The sequence below is a fragment of the Mchenga conophoros genome, linkage group LG3 (assembly GCF_057382185.1).
Source record: "Mchenga conophoros isolate Kocher_MC1m ecotype Shallow Benthic linkage group LG3, M_conophoros_male_GT1.1, whole genome shotgun sequence".
Classification (NCBI taxonomy): domain Eukaryota; kingdom Metazoa; phylum Chordata; class Actinopteri; order Cichliformes; family Cichlidae; genus Mchenga; species Mchenga conophoros.
In genome coordinates, this window is record NC_140528.1 from 29803548 (window position 1) to 29828058 (window position 24511).

The window sequence follows — 24511 nt, forward strand, 5'->3', positions numbered from 1 at the left end:
TAGTTTTGGAGTCCAGCGATTCTGTGGCTCAGAATACCAGAACACAAACTCTGTGTCCTTCCATTAGTCGAGGTTTTCCACACATGCTCAGCAAACTGAACGAGGTGACCGTGGTCGGTCCTGCTCTACAGCAAAACCAGCAAAGTATGACTTTTATTCTGTTGGGTTTGCTTACATGTTTGCTTACACATCCTTTGTTCTTTGTGTGACTACGTCATAGCCCATCCATCCATTTTCTTCCACTTTTCTAAAGCAGACAATATACATACAGTCTGTTGTCATAGGTTACGTGGAAACGTCCTTTGTGGTCAGTTAGGCTTTTGAATTGTTCCACCACGAGACACACACTAGCTCAATCCTAGAGCGAAGCTTCGTGAAACTGTGAAACATCTGAAGCATTTGATGATGCTGTTCTGTGAAATAGTGAGGGGACAGACTAGTTAAACCAGACTGTTAATAACTGTGATCATCAGGTGCTCTGAAGAAATCCTCACACACACAGAAAGCTGCGACTGTAATGATCAGTCAGTAAAATCATTCCTCTGTTAACATTTGTGTTGATCACAATAAATCAGTTTATAAGTCAAACACAGAGAGGAAAAACTTTTACTTTTACTTTTACTTTTAAAATGTTTACTGTAATAAGTAGTGATGTGACGTTCTGTATCGCGGCTTCAAAGCTTGTGTCGAGTAATGGAGGGGGCGTTTCCGCGATGCGCGTATCGAGGCTTGCTTCATTTATGAGAGGAGCTGAAAATGATGACGTCCGAAGCCTCGCTGCCCGGCTGTACCACGTGACTGGTTCATGAAGTGGTTCGAACTTTGCTGCGAGCTATGACAGCGATATAAACCCCTCAGACTTCAATCAAAAATGTGGGTGTTTGATGGAGAGTTGTTAGTGAGAGTTTGGAGACAGTTTGGAGGTTTATGAGAGTGAGGAGAGAAAGTCAGGAGAGAATGGAGCCAGCTAAGAAGAGGAGGATGTCCTCCCCTGTGTGGGAACATTTTGATCTTATTCCTCCCAACAAGGATGTAAATTTCTACAGAAGATGTATTTTCATAATACTGATGGTGCAATACAATTTATGTTAAGCTGTCTGTACTTTTGTACAAGGTGAAGTGTTTGCTATGTGCCAGGGAGCTGGGATATAACAACAACACCTCATCCATGCTTAGGCACTACAGAGCTTTGCATGAGAATAAGGGGGACACCGATTGTGGAGCAAGACCAGGTGAGCCATCAAATGCAATGATAATATAGCATGCAGTAATGTTACTAAATGATATAACAATATTATACAGCTGTAATAAGTTACGTGTGTGATATTTATATGTGTGCTTTGTCTTTATTGTCTTTCCTCAGGAGAACAATCTCAAATAGATGAAGACCTGGTTACCGTGGTGATTGAGGACTCCCAGCCATTTAGCATTGTGGAGGACAAAGGATTCAAAAGATTTGTTAAATCATTAAATCCCAGCTATGTTCTCCCCACTAAAAAGGTCATAAAAGCAGTGAAAATTTAGTTTTTACAGAATAAAATGTGAACAGGCAGGACTGAGGCCTCAGTGTGTAGCTGTCCATACCTCAGCGTTACAAAAGCACAACCACTGTCCACACCCCAACCACACCTCACCTCACAGTAAATGATCATTTTCCATACTGCCAGTATAAATATACACAGTATACTGCATCACTACAATATACATGTTTTACACACTCCTTTTGTTGTTGACATTTACAGGCTGTGTGCAAAAGGCCACACTCTCTTTACATCCAGTAGGTGTCCTACTAGAGCAAATGAAGCTTCAAGAAGCTTTGCGCTGGGGTGAACCAATTGGATGAAAAGCTTCAGTGCTTCATGAAGCTTCATCTGCCCATCACTAGTAATAAGCACACAGGGTTACAGATTTCCATGGACTCAGTCAGCTTAGTTTGGTTGATGTTTAAGTTGTCTTTGCTTGACACACATTTTTACAGTATAAATATTTTCCTTACGGTGGTGCAGTGTGTGAGTAACAGGTTAGAATGAGGATGACGTCACTTAATACAGTAGTTGACATTTTCTTTTAAAAGTAGAAGAAAGTAGAGCCCAGACCGAGTCAGAGCTGAAACCTCTTGCTGTTATATATTCTCCCTGAGAGCAGTAATGAGCTTTCATTGACATATTTCAATGAGAGTATACACCAGCTTTTACATTTTAATGACAGGCCTCAGTTGGGTCATTGAAACCAAGCACACCATTGTTGTTCTTGTGACAATACCAATAAGTTTGATGTGTCACATGACCCTCTTCCTATTGAAAAAACAAAAGTTGTATCCAAGATGGCCGACTTCTAAATGGTCACCATGGTCACCACCCAGCTGGAGGAGTTTGCCCCCCTCACACATACTAATGTGCCACAAACAGGACTTTAATATCACCAACCATTCCCATGTTGTTACGCTGTATGTATGTATCCATATAAATGGCCCACCCAGGTCAAAAGGTCATCGATCAAGTTTGCATTCTTGAGTGACACAAGCTGTATGCATATGTTTTTTTTAGCGTGGCTCTTGTGGTCCTCCATACTTTTATAGTTTGAAGTGTCAGAGACGAGCTGTGATCAGTTTGTTCACTCTGAGCCAGTCTGAGCAGTCAGACAACATATTTGTAAATCAGCACATGAAGGTGACGCCCTTTCACACTTCCACCTCCTTCCAGGAAGCAGCTCACCTGTGTGTCTGTGTTTAGTGTCCAGGTGTGGAGTGGATCTTGTTGTTGGTATGTGTGAAGAAACTGTAAGTTTGCTTTTTTCCTCCTTTAACAGTTTGACTCTTTGTTTCTGTGATGTTTGGACCAGATGTTCAGCTCTTAGTTCAGGATAAACTTTGATCACTGTTGTGTTTGAAGACAAATCCACATGATTCTAAATTATTGATTGAGTTGAAACAAACAGCTTTATAAACAGTTCATGTTTGATTGATAACTTCATAAACAAACTGTGCCTTTTTATTTCTTGGAATGAAAACATTGTCTCAGCATTACATCACATACATCAGTGTCCAAATGTTTCATGTCAGTCCTTTAAAATTAAAATGACATGAATGTTAGTTGTAATGTGTTTGATTGCAGTCGGGTTGTAAACTTCATATTTCCTTGATTGATCATAGAATCCATTTGTACTCCTGTTTGAATCGCATCAAAGAATCAGACAACAAACTGCAGTAATAGCCTCTGAAAATCTGAAAAGAAAGACAAAGTTGCTCCACACTCATAGGCCCAGATGAGACACAGCCTCATTTTTCAGGTGTGAATCAGACAGTTAAAAACATGTCAAAAAAACTCAGCTCTTATCATGTTCCTGAACCTCCTAAGCTGGACTCCTTCCTGATATTTGGAGGCTAAGCTCAGAGCTCTCTGAGAGGATTCTCAGGCTTTTTGAGAATACCAACACGGTGTGGAAAAATCCTCTCACTCCCTCTTCTCTCAGATGGCTGGGTCACTCAGATACTCAGCACCAATCCATCTGCCGATCTCCCGTGTCCTCCCCTCACTCGTAAACAAGACTTGAGACACTTAAATTCCTCCACTTGGGGTAGTAACTCACCCCAGAGTGGGTATTTCACCATTTCGGGTGCTGAATCTCATTTCCATTGCAAATGAGAGGTGAAGGCCACCACCTGAAGAAGCCAACAGAACCACACTAACTGTGAAAAGCACAGACGAGATTCTAAGACCACCCCAGTGAAAACCTTCTGCCACTTGGCTACACCTAGAAATTCTGTCTATTAATAAGAGAATCAGTGACATAGGGCAACACTGATGGAGTCCATCACCCACTGGGAACTAGTCGGACTTTTTGCCAGCAATGCGGCAAAAAGTCCACAAAACACATGACCTCATGGTTGGTGAAACTCACATGCACCCAATTATCCTTGAGAGAATAAAGAGCTGGTCCAGTGACTGGGACAAAAACTCAGTCTTTCCTCCTGTATCCACAGTTAATGGATAATCTCTTGTTCTTTCAGATGAAAATGCCCTCTCGTATTTTACAGATCAATGATGGCGAAGTCTGTTCCATTGCAACTCCTGGAAATGCTAGATGATCTGGGAGAGGAACAGCTGAAACGTTTCCACTTTTACCTGCAGAATGAACCTGTAGGTGATTTCCAGACTATCAAAAAGAGTCGTCTGGAGAATGCAGACAGGCTGAAAACGGTAGATGTGATGATACAGAGCTATTCAGACCATGCAGTGGAGGTGGCAACGTTGATTATTATGATGATGAATAATAGTAAGTGAAAAAAAGACATGAAAACAACAAAATAAATACAAAGGTTTATTTTATTAAGCATGTTGAGAGTCAGGTTGTGTCACTTTATGTTTTTAAATTTCTCACGTGTCTCCTCAAATTACTTAGAGGAAATATCCTAAAGATATTTTTTTGTTAGTTTTTTGTTTTAGCAATTCAGGTTAGTTAATATTTTTATTTATTTATTTTTCTTCCCAGTTACTCCCTTAATAAATAGCATGCCATTAATTTGTTAATTGTCCAGCCAAACTATTAATACATTAAATAATAACATTTCTAAAAAGATTATCCTGTTATGCCTGTTTTACCTTTACCTCTCCAAAAATTGCATGAAGAAATTAACACCTTTGATTTATTGATATTTAAGCAATTCATCTTGCTTTCATCTTTTCATTTCATTTTCATGAACTGACTTTCGTGGAAAACACGCTACACCCAATGTTATGTTTTTACTTTGTCTACTTTTATTATTGAGCTTAAATAAAGTTATAAAACAGGTAGTTACTACTGCAGGTCTCTGTGCTGTACATAGATAGCAATTCAATTGAAGTACATTTTGGAGTTGTTGCCCACTGACTCAATGTTTTCCTCTCTATAAATTGAAAAATTAAGGAAGAGTGCCGAATAGTGGTCTCGCTCAGGGCAGTGAAGTAACCCAGAAACTGTAAGTAAAGTTCAAAAATCCATTTTGTCTGTCACTCAATAAACCTTTCAGATACAGACGTGGACAAAATTGTTGGTACCCTTCATTCAATGAAAGGAAAACTCACAATGGTCACAGAAATAACTTTAATCTGACAAAAGTAATAATAAATACAAAATCTATGAATGTTAACCAATGAAAGTCAGACATTGCTTTTCAACCAAGCTTCAACTGAATTATTTAAAAAATATAAATGCATGAAACAGGCCTGGACAAAAATGATATTACCTACAACTTAATATTTTGTTGTACAACCTTTTGAGGCAATCACTGCATTCAAACGATTCCTGTAACGGAGACTTCTGCACCTCTCAGCAGGTATTTTGGCCGACTCATGAGCAAACTGCTCCAGATTTTTCCGGTTTGAAGGATGCCTTTTCCAGACTGCATGTTTCAGCTCTTTCCAAAGATGCTCAATAGGATGGAGGTCAGGGCTCATAGAAGGCCACTTTAAAATAGTCCAATGTTTTCCTTTTAGCCATTTTTGAGTGTTTTAAGCTGTGTTTTGGGTCATTGTCCTGTTATAAGACCCATGACCTGTGACTGAGACCAAGCTTTCTAACACTGGCCAGCACATTTCTCTCTAGAATCCCTTGATAATCTTGAGATTTCATTGTACCCCGCACAGATTCAAGACAACCTGTACCAGATGCAGCAACGAAGCCCCAGAACATAACCGAGCCTCCCCCGTGTTTCACAGTTGGGACAGCGTTCTTTTCTTGATATGCTTCATTTTTCCGTCTGTGAACATAGAGCTGATGTACCTTGGCAAAAAGTTAAATTTTGGTCTCATCTGTCCATAGGACATTCTCCCAGAAGCTTTGCTGCTTGTCAACATGTAGTTTGGCATATTCCAGTCTGGCTTTGTATGATTTGTTTTCAACAATGGTGTCCTCCTTGGTCATCTCCCATGTAGCCCTCTTTAGCTCAAACTACGACGGATGGTCTGACACTAATGTTCCTTGAGCTTGAAGTTCAGCTTGGATCTCTTTAGAAGTCTTTCTGGGCTCTTTTGTTACCATTCAGATTATCAGTCTCTTTGATCTGTCATCAATTTTCCTCCTGCGGCCAGGTCCAGGGACATTGGCTATAATCCCATGGATCTTAAATTTCTGAATGACATGTGTAACTGTAGTCACAGGAATATCTAGGTGCTTGGAGATGGTCTTATAGCCTTTACCTTTAACATGCTTGTCTACGATTTTCTTTCTAATCTCCTGAGAGAACTCTTCTGAAGAATTAACCACATATTCACAGGCTACTGGCCCTTTCTGCCACACACATGTAGTACACATGTAGTTTAAATGGCGTCTGGCCTTTTAAACTTTGAGAGGCTGAAACTTTTTGGCATTGTTAACACCTGTTTTTAATCGTTTGAGCAAATAGAATCACTGTAACAATGCCATGTTCACTTAGCTCCAACCAATCAGAAGTTGCAGCCAAACCCCACATGGGCCCAGATTTACAGCATGCGCCGTCTGTCCAGTGACGTGTCTGTAGCAGGGTCGAAAATGATGGTTTTGGACAGAGGTGGCTCTGATGTGCCCAGTTAGCCATGGTAGCTGCTGATATCACAGGGCTACTGGCTACCGCAGAAATAATGGAAAAAAGAAAACTCAGGATGGTAAGCCAACTTCTGTCTTAGTGCATTTGAACCGCTATGTGATTTTGTGGTCTTCCTTTGCAGCTCTTTCAGTGAATTATGGTCTGAGCATGATGAACATTGGTATTTGGAATCTGTGATAGCTCTGAAGGCTAGCTAGCCTTTCTTTAGCTGGTTACATGAGAATTTCTGGTTCAGTTGTTTGTTTAGTGGACTTTTACATAACTGCTCTTTTAATCATCACTTGTTTTCGTTGTTTCTTTGGATACCACACATGTTTGGACTTATACTTCTAAACCCGTGTTATGATGGATTAAATGTGATCTCCTCCCTTTTCCCCTAATTTTTGGGGTGTGGGTGCTTAACAGGACTTAAACTGCAATAAATATGTAGAAAAGGGTGTTCTAAAACTTTTGAGTTTACGTTTTGAGTTTATAGTGTATGTTAGAAAGCATGAAACACATTTCAGATCGCTGGATGCTACAGGAAACTATGAAAGGTCATTAATAAAATCAAAGGCAGGGAGGTATCCTTTCCAGCTAAACAGAAGAGGAATATAAAAATAATGAAGGTGACAGTTTGAATCAGTTATATTTCATTCAATACAGTGTTGTACTGAGTGCAGATCATTAGCAGTTTGAGCCACATATGGATTGAAGTGTATTTGTGAAAATCTCGGACTGTTCCTTTATCGGTGTCTAACAGTATGTGTATGAAAGCCATGTAATGTCCATGTGTGCATGCTGAAAGAGACTGTGCTGGTTTGACCCCCCTCCTCCTTTCAGGGTGGAGCCTGCTGGAGTCCTATCGCTCAGACAAAGTCTAAGGAAGTGTAAGTGTGTTTTTAATGGGAGTCATGAAAACAAAGCAGCACACATTCAACCATCTTCAAACTGTCACATCACTCATTCACATCTCTGATGTCAGGAGTCATCATCAAAGTGTCAAGTGATGATGGATCAATAACTACAGCTGGATTGTGTTTGTTCTCTCATCAGATTCCTGTCAACTTACAATCGACACAATGACAGCACAAAAATACCTCAAACTGTCTGACAACAACAGAAGGGTGACATGTACATTTGATGAGGTTCAGTCATATCCTGATCATCCAGACAGATTTGATGGTGATCCTCAACTGCTGTGTAGAAATGGTCTGACTGGTCGCTGTTACTGGGAGGTTGAATGGAAAGGAGAGGTGCATGTATCAGTTAGTTACGGAAGAATCAAAAGGAAAGGAATCAGTATGGACTCTACGTTTGGAGGGAATGAGCTTTCCTGGTGTCTGATCTGCTCTAATGATGACACTCAAGGTGTAGTTCACAATAACAGATTGACCTCTGTTTCCTCCTCCTCCTCCTCTTCCTCTTCCTCTAACAGAGTGGCAGTGTATGTGGACTGTCCTGCTGGCACTCTGTCCTTCTACAGAGTCTCCTCTGACACTCTGATCCACCTCCACACCTTCAACACCACATTCACTGAAACTCTCTATCCTGCGTTTGCAGTTGAATATGGTTCATCAGTGCTTCTGTTGAGTTGAGTGTAAAGAGTGTCTCCTGTTAGAGAAACACTGTAACAGTTGTTGAAAAGATAGTTCAGTCTGTACATGTCTGTCTCTTTCACTCAGAAACATGTTTTCAGATTCATAGATTCAGTCAGTTGATGTTTGAAACTGTTCTAAATGATTTCTTGTAAACTTCTTCCTCTTCAGTCTTTTAAAGATGCAAGCTACTATTGTTCCAGGCCCACATGTTGTTTTTCTATATTTTTTCCACTCAAAGCTTCACAGTGAATATCAGTATGTTGTGTTTCTCTGAAGCTCAGTTCACACAGTTCCAGCTCCTCTGGATTTTCAACAAGTCTGAGCTCATGAAAATTAATCCAAATGTTTGATTAATGGGACTTTTTTAATGGGATTTTTCCAAACTCATCATATGTTTAACTTATTGTTGGAAGCTCATCATTTATAAACACTTTTGCCATAGAAGCTGCAAATATTGGCTCAATGGATTTTAATGCAGTTATAACGATAAAATGATTGTCTGGGAGTATCATCATCAACTAATAAATAAGAAAGACTGAATTTACCAATTGAAACTAGTCTTGTCTTCTTTCTGAATGTCTTTTGACAAAAAGACACAATGTCTTTATATATATATATATATATATATAAAACTCCACCGCAGAATGCAGCGGCGGAGAAAAAAAGACCAACCAGGTACGGGAACAAACAATACGGAAAGCAGTGGCGGTGACAGAGCAGATCCGGAGGCCGACCGCGAAGCCGACCGCGAAGCCGACCACGAAGCCAACTGCAGCAACGAACTCATTCAGGAGGCCGCCTTACACAGTAACAATGTCCAGCTAGGGGCCTAGAGAGCGGCCGGCAAAGGTGAGGTGGTACAGGCCGAGCGGGACCTAACGGCGGTGTAGCAACTGCCGGACAAGACAATCAGAATCAGAATACTTTATTGATCCCTGGGGGAAATTATTATCCAGACGAGGCTGGACCAGGCAAGGATGGTGCTGGATGGGCTCATCTTTTCAGTCTTTTCTTAAAATGTAATCAGGTTTAATTTGTTCAGGTTCCCGCGCAAGACCTTTGAAACAATTAATAGAAATAGAAGTCTGATAAGGCCTGAGTTTTTTAGCCTTTCTTTTAACCTGATATTTATTTGTTTTTCAGTTTTGCTGCTCCATAAAAAGAATGAATTTAATATCAAAAAGAAACATTCAGTTATTTTAATTCAAAAAGTCACGAGCTTCATCTTCATTCTGCACACAAGAAAAATCAGCTCACCAAATACAGCATGAGACCGTTCCACAACAGAAACATTCAGAAACACACTGAAATCAACGTTTCCTCAGTAAATCTTCAATGACGTGAAACTCTCTGTTTCACATCAATAATCAGTCCCAGTGAGGATGAGGAGGGTCTGAGATCATTCGGACCAGCTGCCACAGTTTTCCTCCACATGTTTCATTTGTACTGAATCATATAAAAATCAGTTCATCACAGGATGGTGTCTACCTCGGAATTTATTAAAACATTAGCATCAACCGATCAGCATCACTTTCTTCCTTATCTTATCTTAACTTATCTTAACTGCACTACTGTATAGCTCTGTGTAAATAATCATTCTGTACATTCAATAATCTTTAATCCAACAACTGTTTACAACTTGCATAGTTCCCATTTCTGTATAGCTGTATATCTCAGATTTCTGTAAAGTTATTTATTTCACATTCTGTATAGTTTTTCATATTTATATCCTGTTCATAGCCTGTACATAGCTTGTACTCACTACAGCCTGTACATACTTAGTTATAGAATATTCACAACATACTTCATACCGTGTACATTATAACATACCATAATAGACCCATTTCTGTAATATACTTACATATCTATACTATTGCTAATATATATTGTAATATACCTATATCACTAAAGCACTTCTGGATGGATGCAAACTGCATTTCGTTGCCCTGTACCTGTGCATGTGCAATGACAATAAAGTTGAATTCTATTCTATTCTATTCTATTCTATTCCTCGGATGAAGAGATAGATTCCTGCTGCCACGCCGAGGACACCGACAGTCAGACCCACTCCACAAAATTTTGTAGGTTCCAGAATGGATTCAACGTCCTCCACCTCTGCAGAGACAGAGAGAGACGTGGACCTTCACATCTGTAAACAGTCAGTCTTTGTGCTGGGACCAACACTTTCTGCTTGTTTTTTTTATTTCAGATCATATTATTAGAGATCATTGAACACACTTCCATTGCTTTGCACACATGGAGCCTTTGCCTTAGAATATAACTCACCTTGTGATTACTGTTGTTGGTACATTTTATAATAAACTGAACCTGATATACTCACCATAGATTTTGGTAACTGGTTGGGTCAGGGCCACATGTTCCACTATGCAGGCGTACAAATCTCCTCCCTTTGGAACAAAGTCCAGTTTGGACGTCTGGCTGAAGGAACCATCCTTGTTGGATAAGGGAACAGTGATGCTGGTTCCTATAACCACTTTCTTCGTGTTCTTGCTCCAGGCGACGTTAACGGGAGCAGGATAGAAACCAGTCACATGACAGATCAGAGTGTTCTGGACTCCAATCTCCACATTTACTATATGTGACAGGTGAGACCTGGAGACTTGGGACCGCCCCTGGTGGGCGGAGCTGGTCTTCGCTCCTTTCATAAGCGCAGGTGTGGGCAATTGGGTATTCCTTTGCAAACCTGAAGCTGCGAGTGCTTGGTCCGAGTTGGGCAAGTTGGTGTTTCTTAACTATGAAAGTCTGATACGCGTCCTCCCCTAAACTTCTGTTAGAACGGTAGGTTACACAAAAATGTACCACTTGAGCTCTGGCTGTTGGCAGAGGTTTACAGTTATTTGCACCCTTGTAGGTGGGAAACATTGCTCCCGTGAGAACGGTATAGTGGACTTCATCGCCACTGACCCACATTTATTAGGGTGTGACACGAACTTGTGGACAGGTAACAAAACCAATTCAGTGGAGGAATATTCCTGTGTTTTATTGTCCAGCTAGTGATCTCCTGCCTTTTATTCACAGAGTACCGAGCTGCTGCTTTGCCAGGTGGATTTCTGGCTGCGGGCAAAGGACCCGACACATCAGTGTGTTTTAATTTGTTTTAAACTGGTGTAAGCCGACAGACTGACTGCTGCGGCTGTCGATGGTTTTGGTTTTTTGTTTTACTTTTTCTGTATCAGTAGGCACCACAGATATTGATTCGCAGGCGGTGAAGGCGCTGCAGGGAAAACAAATCCTTTTTTGTCTCCCCGCTCTTGCATGCACAGCGGGGGGCCCGAGTGAAGACGGCACCGAAGATTTGCCTTTTTTTTCTATAGTGTTTTACCCATTTGGGGTCATGTGTGAGTTGCCGTCCATTTTTAACCTGTGTGCTATGTTGATTTGTTTTTAAACTGTTCTCCGCAGCGCTTGTCCTGCCTCACGGGCAATCGTACAGTCTTATCGTTTTTTAATAAGGTAACGTTTTTAATTGTTTTTAGGTGCTGCTGTTACACTGTTTCTTTTATTTTGTATTAAAAATTAAACTCTTTTAAACTGACTGTGCGCCTACGGCTCTGTCCTATTTTAAATAGGTACCTACCACGGGTCACATATAGTGTAGATTTCCACACTGTCAGGAGCATCTGTGCACAAACACATACAGTTTGCTCACAACACCGCGTGACAGGCTGCACTCAATAACACGAGAAAACAAAAAACTGAAAGAAACAGAAGCTTCTGCTGCTGAACTCCAGTTTCTAGTGAAAATGGAAAAAACACAAATGTGCAAAAACTGATTTTTTTTGTTGTTTTCATGACATGTGATAAAGTGGAAATACATACTGTAGGTTCCCTATTTCATTTCATAGGAAGCATTATATTTCCATAGCATAAGATAAGATAATATAAACTAAGATAAGATAGGACAAGAGAAGAAGAACTTTACCGAGGCAGAGAGAAATTCTTTTGTCATAAACATAAGAGTGCTAAACAGAGCTGCTAGTAAGTAGATCATCTTTGTTCTTAATCAAAGACATGAGTCTGATCAACATCTTAGCAGAATGATGTCGTCTATTTCTGCTCATCATCATCGCTGTGTTGGATTATGATTCTGAGAAGGATTTGGGCGCCCATCATTTACCAGGAGGAGCCTGGTAAATGATGGACCTGGTGGTCAGAGGGCCCTGACCACCAGAGGGCCCTGTCAGAGGGCTCTGACCACCAGAGGACCTGGTGCAGACTGCGAACCACCAACCTTCTGGTTGGTAGATGAGCTGCTCTACCACCTGAGTACAGCCACACACTGAAACGTATTTTAAAGTCTCTCAGTATGGTCAGCCCATACTCAATTTATTATGGTCAGCCCCTTTGCCACCACTCCTCTCACAATTTGAGTCCCATCAGTCCAATATGTACACCAACATGCCAGAGGGCCAAGGAGTGATAAGACTTCAGACCTGCCTACAACTCATCCTTCTCATTTTGCTTACTGCTATCTGCTGGTGGACCACCTGCACTACCACAGGTCGTACTGATAGTGGACTGAACCACCTCCTCAAGTTCCTTCTTCTTGGCCTGGAAGTCGTCCAGGTCAGCATCTTGGTGGGAGTCCAACCACTCAATCTTTTCCTCCACTGCCTTCTCAATGGATTCAATCTGGTTCTTCAGGGAATATGCGTAGCCCTCCAGCTCATTGTGAGCATTGATCCTGTCTTTCACCTTCTTGTCTTCCTCAGCAAAGTGCTTGGCGTCGTTCACCATGCGTTTGATGTCCTCAGGCATTAGCCAGTTCTGGTTAGTTGTGATCTCGTTCTTTTTGCCTGTGGCCTTGTCCTCAGCAGTGACACGCAGAATGCCACTGAAGTTAATCTCAAAGGTGACTTCAATTTGCGGTACACCACGAGGAGCAGGGGGGATGCCAGTCAGGTTAAAGGTAGCCAGAAGATGGTTGTCTTTGGTCAAAGGACGCTCACCTAAAAAAAAAAAAAAAAAAAAAAAAAAAAAAAGGTGACAATTAGACTTGTGGAACATATAATTTAACTGTCACGTGTTTCTTGTCATTGGATTCTTTTTATAAAGCACTAGATTGGAACTTGAAAAAACTATATCCAAACTCTTACCTTCATAAACTTTGATGACGACAATAGGCTGGTTATCAGAGGCTGTAGAAAATATCTGGGCTTTTTTGGTGAGCACCACTGTGTTCCTGGGGATCAGCTTGGTCATTACTCCTCCAACAGTCTCAACACCAAGGGTAATGGGGCATACATCCAGAAGAACCACATCACCTGCAAGTGAAGGAAAAGGTTTAGTAAACAGGATCACATTTGAAAGCTCAACCCTATTAAATAAAAATTTTCTAAGAGTCATGACTCACCAGTGTCCTCCTCTCCAGAAAGCACACCAGCCCGCACAGCAGCTCCATATGTAACAGCCTCATCAGGGTTGATGCCTCTACATGGCTCTTTGCCATTGAAGAACTCCTTCACCAACTGCTGGATTTTGGGGATACGAGTGGAGCCTCCAACCAGGACAATCTCATCAATGTCAGACTTCTTCAAGTCAGCATCTTCCAGCACTTTCTGTACAGGCTTCAGGGTGGACCGGAACAGGTCCTGGGTTTTAAAGAACACACAAGTTGTCCTACCGCTTCTTCATTAGGATTTGATATGCAATATTTTCAAAACCAGATTAATATCTTACCATGTTCAGCTCTTCAAACTTGGCACGAGTCAGGGTCTCAGCGAAGTCTTCCCCCTTAAAGAATGACTCGATCTCAATGTGGGTTTGGTGCCGGGCAGATAGCTCCCTCTTGGCCTTCTCGACCTCGCGACGCAGCTTCTGCACAGCACGGTTGTTTTTGCTCACATCTTTGCCAGTCTTCTTCTTGTACAGCTTGATGAAGTGCTCCATGATACGGTGGTCAAAGTCCTCACCTCCCAGATGAATGTCACCACTGGTGGCCACCACTTCGAATACACCATTTTCAATGGTCAGAATAGAAACATCAAAGCTGCCACCGCCCAGATCAAAGACAAGAATGTTCTTCTCTCCATCCTTCTTGTCCAGGCCATAAGCAATACCAGCAGCAGTTCTAAAGAATACAGTGAGAACTTATTGTTAGAAGGGGGGCAGGGACATTTTTTACAGTTTCAAATAGCAGATGATCAAATTCATTTTGACTGGATGCTTACGCCTCATTGATGACTTGCATAACATTCAGACCAGCAATGGTACCAGCATCCTTAGTGGCCAGGCGCTGGGCATCATTGAAGTAGGCTGGGACAGTTATCACAGCATGTGTGACCTGAGGAAAAAGGATAAAGTTAGATTTGACGATACACCAATTAATTAAGATTAGCATTTTTGTACCTTCTTTCCCAGGTAAGCCTCAGCAGTCTCCTTCATCTTAGTCAGCACCATCGCACAGACCTCCTCAGGAGCAAAGGTCTTAACCTGGCCACCACCAATGTCAACCTGGATATGGGGCTTGCTCTTCTTCTCAATAACCTTCACAGTAATATACATCAATATTAATTTAACAAGAATTTAGCTCAAACATGACCCAAAGAACCAACAAGTTTTATTTTCAGTTTACAAGCTCACCTTGAAGGGCAGGTACTTGATGTCCTGCTGCACAGACCAGTCATCCCATGTGCGACCAATCAGCCTCTTGGCATCAAAAATGGTGTTCTCAGGGTTAGAGGTCAGCTGATTCTTGGCAGCATCACCAATCAGACGCTCACCTTCACTGGTGAAGGCCACGTAGGAGGGGGTGATTCGGTTTCCCTGGTCATTGGCAATAATCTCCACACGCCCATTCTTGAACACTCCAACACTGCAAGATAACAGCTTGAATTCAGTCTGAATCTCACTTTTTTTTTCCAACAGTGGTATCGTGTCATTATTTAAAGAGTCTGAAGTGACTTACCAAGAGTATGTGGTCCCCAGATCAATCCCAATCACAGTCCCAGTGTTCTTGTCATCATCGGCGGCGCCAAACACTGTGCCGACTAACAGAATCACAACCCACAACAGCTTCATCTTTGTTTGTTTCCTCTCCAATCTACAAGGAGAAATGTATAAAAGAAATACAACATAAATCAATGTGGCCTTGAGATCAATAAGTGGACTAAGCCTCCCAAGTTCAAAAAGCCAATGGTACAGATGTGATTTGGTGAGTCCCAGAACCATGGCAGACTTGAAGTTGGTCTTAGAGAATAAATACTATAAATATTTTATGACTGTGTTATTGTACCTAGAGTAGAATCAGTCCAGTGTTCTTTTAGCAACTTAAAATATATTGACAAAACTGTGCAACGTTTGTTGCGATTTGTAAAAATAAAATGTTTGACTGAGTGAATGACTTTTTTTTTTAAACTAATATTTTAATTTTTTTTTCACAAATCATGGTCACAATACATAATGAAAACGTTGCCATTATACAAAAAAAAAAAAAAAGAGAAACATCCCCCCCTCCCTCCCCACCCGAGGCTCATGTAAACAGAAACAAAACAAAAACAAACAAAAAACGTATGTCACACGTCTGGAAAACACGTTTCTATATAGTCAATAAATGGGTTCCAAGTCGCAGAGATTTTTGTTGTGATGAGAGAACTCTGTATCTAAGTTTTTCCAGTGGTAAAAAGAAAAGCACCTCCTTTAACTATTGTATGTATGAAGGAGCCTTATCAGACTTCCAGTGGAATAGAATAAGTCTACGGGCAAGCAACGTAGCAAACGCTATGGCATTTTCCTGAGATTTACTAATTTTGTATTGAAATGGCATAACTCCAAAAATGCCAATGCGGAAATCAAGCACTAAATTTTGCGCACTGATGTGAGATAATACTTTAAATATATTTCCCCAGTAATTATCCAGGTTCGGACAAGACCACATCATGTGACCCTCATTTGCTGGATTATATCCACACCTGGGACAGGCAGGATCGGCTTCTGGGAAAAACTTTGAAAGCCTCTCTCTTGTATAATGAAGACGATGAAGAATTTTAACCTGAATTAAACCATGGCGCATGCAAAGGGAGGAAGTATGTATACGATTCAAACAAGATCTCCACTCATCATCAGATCAATCCACCCCAATGTCTTTTTCCCAATTATTTTTAGTTTTTTCCCAAGTAATAGGCCTTAAGCTCTGTATCAGTTTGTATATGACGGAGATTCTCCTTTTGCCAAAAGGATCCATTTCCAAAATGGTATCCACTTGATTTTTAGGAGGTAGGTAGGGGAAAGAAGGAAACAATGTTTTTGCAAAACGTCGTATTTGCAGATATCTAAACATATGTGAGGTTGGTATATTGTAATCTCTCAGCAGAGCGTCAAAGGTGTTAAAAGTTTCTCCTGAAAATATATTGTAAAAAAACTTCAAACCATTATTATGCCAAATTTGGAATGCTTTATCTGAAATGGATGGCAAAAAAAAAAAGGGTTAAAAGCAACAGGAAAAAAATTACTAACCTGTTGCAAACAGAAGTGCCTTCTGAATTGAAGCCATATTTTAATAGATGTTCTTTATTTTGTTATTTGTTATTTTCTGTTTTTGATTTAGAGCTAGGGATGAGGTTAGGAGGGGAAGTGGATTTGACATCAGTTCCATTTTTACCCAAGCCTCACCCTCGCTGTTCTCATAAACATATTTCCAGTGCAATAATTTGGTGATATTAGCCGCCCAGTAGTAAAAGATAAAATTTGGCAACCCTAGCCCACCAGCCTCTTTTGGTACTTCCAAATATGTTTTTTCTATTCTGGGATTTGAATTTTTCCAAATAAATGTTGCTATTAATCTGTTTAAATCTTTGAAACTTGATTTGGTTATAAAAACAGGAACCATTTGGAAAACATAGAGAAATTTTGGTAAGACCGTCATTTTAACTATATTTATTCTGCCTGCTAATGAGATCGGAAGTGTTGCCCATTTTTTAAAATCTTGTGATGTTTGTTCTAACAAAGTGTCAAAATTATGAATCCGCAACTCGTTCATTGTACGGGTTATATTTATTCCCAAATATTTAAACGTTTCTTTTTCTAATTTAAAAGGGAAGGCAGAGAAATCTTGCTCTATGTTATTAATAGGGAACAGTAGGCTTTTTGAATAGTTCAATTTGCATCCAGATATGCGTCCGAAGTGGTCTAATACCTTGAGCAGTTTAGGGATTGATCCCGTTGGATTAGATATATACAGCAATAGGTCATCTGCACACAATGATACTTTGTGCACTGTCCCGACCCTAGAGATTCCGGCAACCTGACCGTCCTCCCTAAGAGCGATAGCTAAAGGTTCAATTACTAACTTGAAAAGATAGGGAGATAAACTACAGCCTTGCCTGCAGCCTCTACCAAGCTGAAAAATGTCAGAGGTTACATTATTTGTCCTCACTGCTGCAACTGGAGAGGAATACAGTATTTTAATCCATTTTCGAAACAATGGGCCAAATTCAAATTTATTTAGGACCACATGAACATATGGCCATTCTATACGGTCGAAGGCCTTTTCTGCATCAAGAGAAATTATTATTTCTGACTTTTCTTTTGGTTCTGATGCATATAAAATATTAAATAGGCGGTGCATATTATAAAATGACTGTCGCCCTGGTATAAAGCCGGTTTGATCAGGATTAATAATTTTTGGCAGTGTAAGATCGATTCTATTAGCTAAGATTTTTGTGAGAATATTGTAATCACAATTTAAGAGGCTCACCGGTCTGTAGGAGCTGCATTGTGAGGGATCCTTACCCTTTTTGTACAGCACAGAAATTATGGCTTGTTTCATAGTATCTGGTAATTTCTCTTGAAAGAATATTTCCTGGTATACATCTTTGAGTATTGGTGCTAGTTTGTCTATAAATATTTTATATAGTTCAATAGGGAAACCATCAGGTCCTGGTGCCTTGTTACTTTGCATTGATTTAATTACTTTGTGTCACGGTTAGGTGGTCCTCACCGATTACCTTGCCACTTTTTGGGGGTGTTTGTGTGTACTGTGTCGTGTCTCCTCTCCATCTTGTGCATGTGTTTTGCTGCGGAGACATGTACCTCTGGAAGCCGTGGCACGGCACGGCAGCTGACCCGAGGGGTGGGTCCGGAGCTGGAAGCGTCGCACCTGTATGTACAGTGGGGCAAAAAAGTATTTAGTCAGCCACCGATTGTGCAAGTTCCCCCACTTAAAATGATGACAGAGGTCAGTAATTTGCACCAGAGGTACACTTCAACTGTGAGAGACAGAATGTGAAAAAAAAAATCCATGAATCCACATGGTAGGATTTGTAAAGAATTTATTCGTAAATCAGGGTGGAAAATAAGTATTTGGTCACCTCAAACAAGGAAAATCTCTGGCTCTCACAGACCTGTAACGTCTTCTGTAAGAAGCTTTTCTGTCCCCCACTCGTTACCTGTATGAATGGCACCTGTTTGAACTCATCATCTGTATAAAAGACACCTGTCCACAGCCTCAAACAGTCAGACTCCAAACTCCGCCATGGCCAAGACCAAAGAGCTTTCGAAGGACACCAGGAAAAGTATTGTAGACCTGCACCAGACTGGGAAGAGTGAATCTACAATAGGCAAGCAGCTTGGTGTGAAAAAATCAACTGTGGGAGCAATCATCAGAAAATGGAAGACATACAAGACCACTGATAATCTCCCTCGATCTGGGGCTCCACGCAAGATCTCATCCCGTGGGGTCAAAATGATCATGAGAACGGTGAGCAAAGATCCCAGAACCACACGGGGGGACCTGGTGAATGACCTGCAGAGAGCTGGGACCAAAGTAACAAAGGTCACCATCAGTAACACACTACAACGGCAGGGAATCAAATCCCGCAGTGCCAGACGTGTTCCGCTGCTGAAGCCAGTGCATGTCCAGGCCCGTCTGAAGTTTGCCAGAGAGCACATGGATGATACAGCAGAGGATTGGGAGAATGTCATGTGGTCAGATGAAACCAAAGTAGAACTTTTTGGTATAAACTCAACTCGTCGTGTTTGGAGGAAGAAGAATACTGAGTTGCATCCCAAGAACACCATACCTACTGTGAAGCATGGGGGTGGAAACATCATGCTATGGGGCTGTTTTTCTGCCAAGGGGACAGGACGACTGATCCGTGTTAAGGACAGAATGAATGGGGCCATGTATCGTGAGATTTTGAGCCAAAACCTCCTTCCATCAGTGAGAACTTTGAAGATGAAACGAGGCTGGGTCTTCCAACATGACAATGATCCAAAACACACCGCCCGGGCAACAAAGGAGTGGCTCCGTAAGAAGCATTTGAAAGTCCTGGAGTGGCCTAGCCAGTCTCCAGACCTCAACCCCATAGAAAATCTGTGGCGGGAGTTGAAAGTCCGTGTTGCTCGGCGACAGCCCCAAAACATCACTGCTCTCGAGAAGATCTGCATGGAGGAATGGGCCAAAATACCAGCTACTGTGTGTGCAAACCTGGTAAAGACCTATAGTAAACGTTTGACCTCTGTTATTGCCAACAAAGGTAATGTTACAAAGTATTGAGTTGTATTTTTGTTATTGACCAAATACTTATTTTCCACCCTGATTTACCAATAAATTCTTTACAAATCCTACCATGTGGATTCATGGATTTTTTTTTCACATTCTGTCTCTCACAGTTGAAGTGTACCTCTGGTGCGAATTACTGACCTCTGTCATCATTTTAGGTGGGGGAACTTGCACAATCGGTGGCTGACTAAATACTTTTTTGCCCCACTGTAATTACTTCGCCGGCTACAACTGATCTGAAGCAGCCCTATTTAACGGTGCAGTCGAGTCACAACCAACGCTGGAACGTTGAACTAAACCGGGTAGCGTAATCGTGGCTAGTATACTCAGCTTGTGAAAGAGAGACGGTTGTATTACAGTGCGTGTGCTTTTCTCATCTGCCCTCAGGATTCAGAGATCGGAGGAGGAGCCGGCACAAGGAGCGGTTTTGGATTATTACAGCACTGTCACTGCGGGGAGAAGTCATCGTATAACTGCACTGCTCTTTCTGAATTACAGACTCGAACTATTGACTCACCTTTTCACTGTGAATAAATTCACTGTCACTCTGCAAGGAGTCTCGCACCTGAGTCCTTTAATTCCATTTCATCATGACACTTTGACAATTTCACTAATGGTTATCTCTCTATCAATTTCTGTTCTGTCATTTACAGATATTTGTGGAATCGGTAATCTATCAAGCGTTTCAGCAATCTTTTTTTCATCAACCGGATCTGAAGTATAAAGACTGGAACAGAACATTTTAAACTGGTCATTAATGGTTTTCGGATCGGACGTCTTTTCTCCAGAGGTTTTACAGATTTCAGAAATCATGTTAGCTGATATGGATTGCTTAGTTTGATGTGCCAAAAGTTTTCCGGCTCTTTCTCCATGTTCATAGAACTTTTGCCTTTGTTACACCCTGGACTAGGCAACCGGGGTGCAACGTAGAAAAACAAAGATAAGGAAAATAAAACCACGAGGAAAAACACTAAGGCTCTCCACCAAAATCCCAAAACGAAAGTGTCTCAAAACGAAAGTAGTGACAAAACCCATTTACAGCTATTTACAACAAACTATTTATTTACAACAAAACACCAAACTATTTACAACACGGGGAAGATCGCGACCATGACACACTGAAACACAAGGCTTAAATACATAGAAGGAGCAATCAGGGAATGGACCACAGGAGGGAACACAGATGGGGCAAATTAGACCTGACGAGACAAGGAAATGTAAACTGAACACACTAAGATAACACAGACTTTCAAAGTAAAACAGGAAATACATGACAGTCACGGAAAAACAAAACACTGACAACACCGAAACGTAACACCTTGATTTGAAAAATTAACGTTCTGTTTGCTGAATGGACCGAATTTTGTATTCTGAATTTAGTAATAATTTTCTCTTATAGAGGTCTGGTGTTGGATTTTCTGCATATAAGCAGTTTTTAAGCACTCTTTTATACTGTTGGCTAGGTTGTTCATTTGTTGTAAGTATTTCTTTTTTGAAATGATACATATGAAATTATCTGGCCTCTAAGATAGGCCTTTAATGCCTCCCATACAACAGTCATTTTCATCCCTTGGGTTTGATTTGTCTCTAAGAAAAACTGTATTTGCTCAGAGACCATTTTTTTTAAATGAGTCTTTAGTTAGGAGTAAAGGATCAAGCAGGCCGGTTTTTGACTTGAGCGTTCATAAAAATTTACATCTAATTGTACTCGACTATGGTCTGAGATAACAATAGAGTTGTATTGGCAATCTAAAACCTTGGGAAGAATTCTATTATCTAAACTATTATCTTATATTATCTATATTACTATTAAACTATTATCAGCATTGTAGCAATAACTGCCGTAGGTTTCCCGGTGTTTTCAAAGCCCTCCTTCACCCCTACAATGCGTGCATTGCACCGGCGTTGTCGCCCCTCGATGTTGTCCAACTTGCTGGTCAACTTAGCAACGTCCGATTTCAGCTTGCTAACCTCGTTTTCCAACTCCACTGTCCGGTCTGAAGAAGTATTCAAAGCAAACTCAACACTTTCCAAACGGGTCTCTTGCTTCTCCAGATCTTCTTTGATTGTGTCTATTTTATCATTTAAATCTTTCGTGCTTGAATCGATACGGTCCAATATCCTCTTTTCAGAGCTAGCAATAGCTCTCATAATCTCACTCATGTCATGGGGTGGTGCCTCCGGTCTGTCCTCAGCATGGTCCTGTCAGGATCTGACGGCGCCCTGACCGGTCGACCTGCCAGTGTGTGTATATCTGTGTGCGTGTGTGTGTGTTCACCCAGAGATTGACGGAGGATTTACGGACACTAAGGAAGCACTTGGAGGAGAGACGGGCACTCACTACCACGCACGGGCTTACACGGAAGGAGGGACGCACTATCACCATTGTTGCACATTTGAACTGTTGTCACCTTGCTGCACTGTAAATAAATGCACTGTCATTATTTCTGAGCTCCGCGCCTGAGTCCACTCTTTAACAACCGTGACAGGTCCGAGGCTTTTGCGGCCTGCTCTTTCCCCGATCTAGTTTTGCTCATATTTCGTACACCGTAGCCTTGAAGATGTAAAAAGTGCCTCAGAGCAGCACACGGGCGTGTTATCGTACTGTTGTTAAAAGTTCGTTAGTTTTGGAGCAATGGAATTATGAAAAAAGTTAGTCCATTGAGGAGCCCTGTACAACACGTCTTCACATGGCTACCAGACACGCCCTCCTCCAATCTGAGTGGGAGACTTTTAAGTCACTCAACATTTTTAAATAATAGCCTTTCTTACTTCTTAAACACAGACTACTGTAATTTATGATTTTGCCAGTTTAGCTGACTATGCACCAACCTAGACCCCAATTTAAGACAACCGGCACCAGTTCGAGTCTCACCTGCTTGACTTTGTTGTTGAAGTCTTGAATCCTCTCTTTTAGAAAATAAAATAGTATGAGCAGCGATAACCTTTAGAAGTTTCTCTTTCCCTTCGTGCTCTGTTTGTGGCAGCACTCAGCAGAGAACCAGTGTCAGGTTTCCTAGTAGGCAGTGCAGAGCAAAATGAAACTTCAAATCTCTGTCATCAAAATCACAGCGACTTGTGAGATAACGACTCAAAAATACATCTATATGTGTACAGTCAGTGGGAGACTAATACATTGTTCTTCTCACAGTTTCAGTTTGGTAGAGAAATGTTTCTCTCTGCGTCATTCAGACCCGCCCCATTTTTCAACTCTGCCGTCACCAGGTTCCTCGTTTCACATACTGATGCTATCACAATAATTTTAGTAAAATTCTTTCACTTTCGTTACATAAAAGAAAGAGGAATTTGGTTATCTTGGCCCATGAGAAGTCTAAAACAAATAACATGGATATGGTTAAATCTCGAGTTTTTAGCAAGGAAAGTAGGAGACTGTTGTCATGAAGTGGCTTGAGGAGAGTGGAGCTATGCACTTGCAAACAGAGTTCAGTTCCTTGCCAAACAAACAAGCTTAAAACAAGACAAAATCTGTTGTTCTGCAAATTAGTTTAAGAATTTAAAAAGACATGGTGATTTTTTTTTAACTACTATACTAACCCTTTTTAGTTTTGCAATTATTTGCTATATTGAGAGGATTTACTTTATTTCTCTATTTTTCTTTATTTTGCCCATTAATTTGCAGTAGGCCATTCAAGGATGAATTTGTTGGTGTTGGGTGTAAAGATCTGGAGGGATATTTTTGTTTTATTCTTTCTTTATTTTTTATTCTATTTTTCAGTTTTATTGTTTTAAGACTTGATGAGAGAGTTACTCCATTACACCTTGTGTCACTTAAAAATGTGAATTTGAGTGATGGCTTTGATGTTTGACTAACACTTTCTGTTTGATCACATGACCAGGATTTTCCCAGTTACAGGAAGTGTGAAGGGACATGTGCAGTGAAGTGTGCCAGGCGCGTGACCAGGACATGGCCTCTCCTCTCAGACTGATGAAGTACAATCTCTGTGCATCTTAGCTGTGCATAATAAATGAATGAAAGGCAGGTTTGTGATGATGCCTGAGGTACAAAAGAAAACCTGGGCTGCTAATTAAGTGAAGCACAACATACAGACACATTTGACTGCTTGCATCACTAAAAAACCCACTGATACAAATGAAAAAGAGCGATAATGAAATCAGCTTGTTAAAACTCTGAAGAGGAGATGTTTGCTAATATGCAGGTAAGTAACAGCAAGGCATACCTGAGGTGATGTTGCAGGAAGTTCTGAGTAATACAGCAGATCAGTGATGTATCAGAATGTTCAGTCAAAGCACTTATGGCTGTATATAGACCGATTGATCACTGTAGTTAGTTTACCTGCCTTCTACTTTAATTCTGTGTAATTAAAAACAGATGACAACAAAGTAAAGACAACAATCGCTTTTGCTGAGCTAAAGGAATCAAGTAATCAATCAGTAATTTAAGCTTCTTACTGTAAAGTGGTATTATGTTTATTATACTATATTGCAACTAACCTTCCCACCTCTCTCTATCTAACTGTATTTACCACAGGGAACAAACCCTCTCATTACCGGGAAGAACCCCAACGTACAGGCAGCAAGCCGAGGGGATATTAGAAAACCCAACCCAGCCCACCGCCTCTCACCAGGGGCAACTCCAGACTGAGACAGAGTCCAGCCGCTCTCCAGGAGACTGGTTCCAGAGCCCAAGCCATACGTTGAGGTGAGCCCGACTATATCTAGCTGGTACCTCTCAACCTCATGCATCTCGGCTCCTTCCCCACCAGAGAGTTGACATTCCATAACCCAAGCACCAGTCTTGGTAGCCAGGGTTCAGTCCTCCAGGGCCTTTGCTGCTGCCGCCACCAGGGAAACAATGCACCCGACCCC

The 24511-nt window shown here is 41.1% G+C and overlaps 3 protein-coding genes and 1 long non-coding RNA gene across 6 annotated transcripts; 2 read left to right on the forward strand and 2 right to left on the reverse strand.

Annotated features, from left to right (window-relative positions):
• The first annotated feature begins 4043 nt into the window (after window positions 1-4043).
• LOC146578072 (stonustoxin subunit beta-like) lies at window positions 4044-8550 on the forward strand. Its single transcript, XM_085267750.1, has 4 exons — window positions 4044-4275; window positions 4906-4957; window positions 7385-7431; window positions 7598-8550. The coding sequence occupies exons 1-4, from the start codon at window positions 4044-4046 to the stop codon at window positions 8137-8139; spliced, it is 873 nt and encodes a 290-aa protein (XP_085123876.1). The 3' UTR covers window positions 8140-8550.
• Window positions 8551-10124: 1574 nt separating this feature from the next.
• On the reverse strand, window positions 10125-10733 carry LOC146578073 (H-2 class II histocompatibility antigen, A-Q alpha chain-like; the record flags this gene model as incomplete). Its single annotated transcript, XM_085267751.1, has 2 exons — window positions 10125-10257; window positions 10484-10733. Coding segments are annotated over 2 exons (366 nt in total), but the record flags the coding sequence as incomplete, so codon positions are not given.
• Window positions 10734-10747: 14 nt separating this feature from the next.
• On the forward strand, window positions 10748-11698 carry LOC146578074 (uncharacterized). Its single transcript, XR_014891654.1, has 2 exons — window positions 10748-11104; window positions 11182-11698. It is a non-coding gene; the product is annotated as an uncharacterized LOC146578074 (long non-coding RNA).
• Window positions 11699-12200: 502 nt separating this feature from the next.
• On the reverse strand, window positions 12201-22962 carry LOC146578075 (endoplasmic reticulum chaperone BiP-like). Of its 3 annotated transcripts, XR_014889879.1 has the most exons (10): window positions 22539-22962; window positions 15071-15205; window positions 14746-14977; window positions 14512-14649; window positions 14334-14446; window positions 13843-14233; window positions 13517-13754; window positions 13260-13427; window positions 12370-13112; window positions 12206-12306 (listed from the first exon to the last, which is right to left on the reverse strand). XR_014889879.1 is itself a non-coding variant. In XM_085256415.1 (9 exons), exons 2-9 carry the CDS (start codon window positions 15181-15183, stop codon window positions 12601-12603), a joined length of 1905 nt encoding a protein of 634 aa, XP_085112541.1. In that variant the 5' UTR covers window positions 15184-15205; window positions 22539-22962; the 3' UTR covers window positions 12201-12600. The 3 variants fall into 3 exon arrangements, 2 of the variants coding, with proteins under 2 accessions (XP_085112541.1, XP_085112555.1); XM_085256415.1 differs by having other exon boundaries at window positions 12201-13112; XM_085256429.1 differs by lacking the exon at window positions 22539-22962 and adding an exon at window positions 18193-18215 and having other exon boundaries at window positions 12201-13112.
• Window positions 22963-24511: the final 1549 nt, after the last annotated feature.

Bases quoted from the DNA above. Each gene is read 5' to 3' on its own strand.
- LOC146578072 (XM_085267750.1), top strand. From the start codon at position 4,044: ATGGCGAAGTCTGTTCCATTGCAACTCCTGGAAATGCTAGATGATCTG. The intron at 4,276-4,905 runs GTAAGTGAAAAA...TGAAAAATTAAG, and splicing joins TATTATGATGATGAATAATA to GAAGAGTGCCGAATAGTGGT. The intron at 7,432-7,597 runs GTAAGTGTGTTT...TTCTCTCATCAG, and splicing joins CAGACAAAGTCTAAGGAAGT to ATTCCTGTCAACTTACAATC.
- LOC146578075 (XM_085256415.1), bottom strand. From the start codon at position 15,183: ATGAAGCTGTTGTGGGTTGTGATTCTGTTAGTCGGCACAGTGTTTGGC. The intron at 13,755-13,842 runs GTAAGATATTAA...TTTAAAACCCAG, and splicing joins AGTTTGAAGAGCTGAACATG to GACCTGTTCCGGTCCACCCT. The intron at 13,113-13,259 runs GTAAGAGTTTGG...TTTTTTTTTTAG, and splicing joins CGTCATCAAAGTTTATGAAG to GTGAGCGTCCTTTGACCAAA.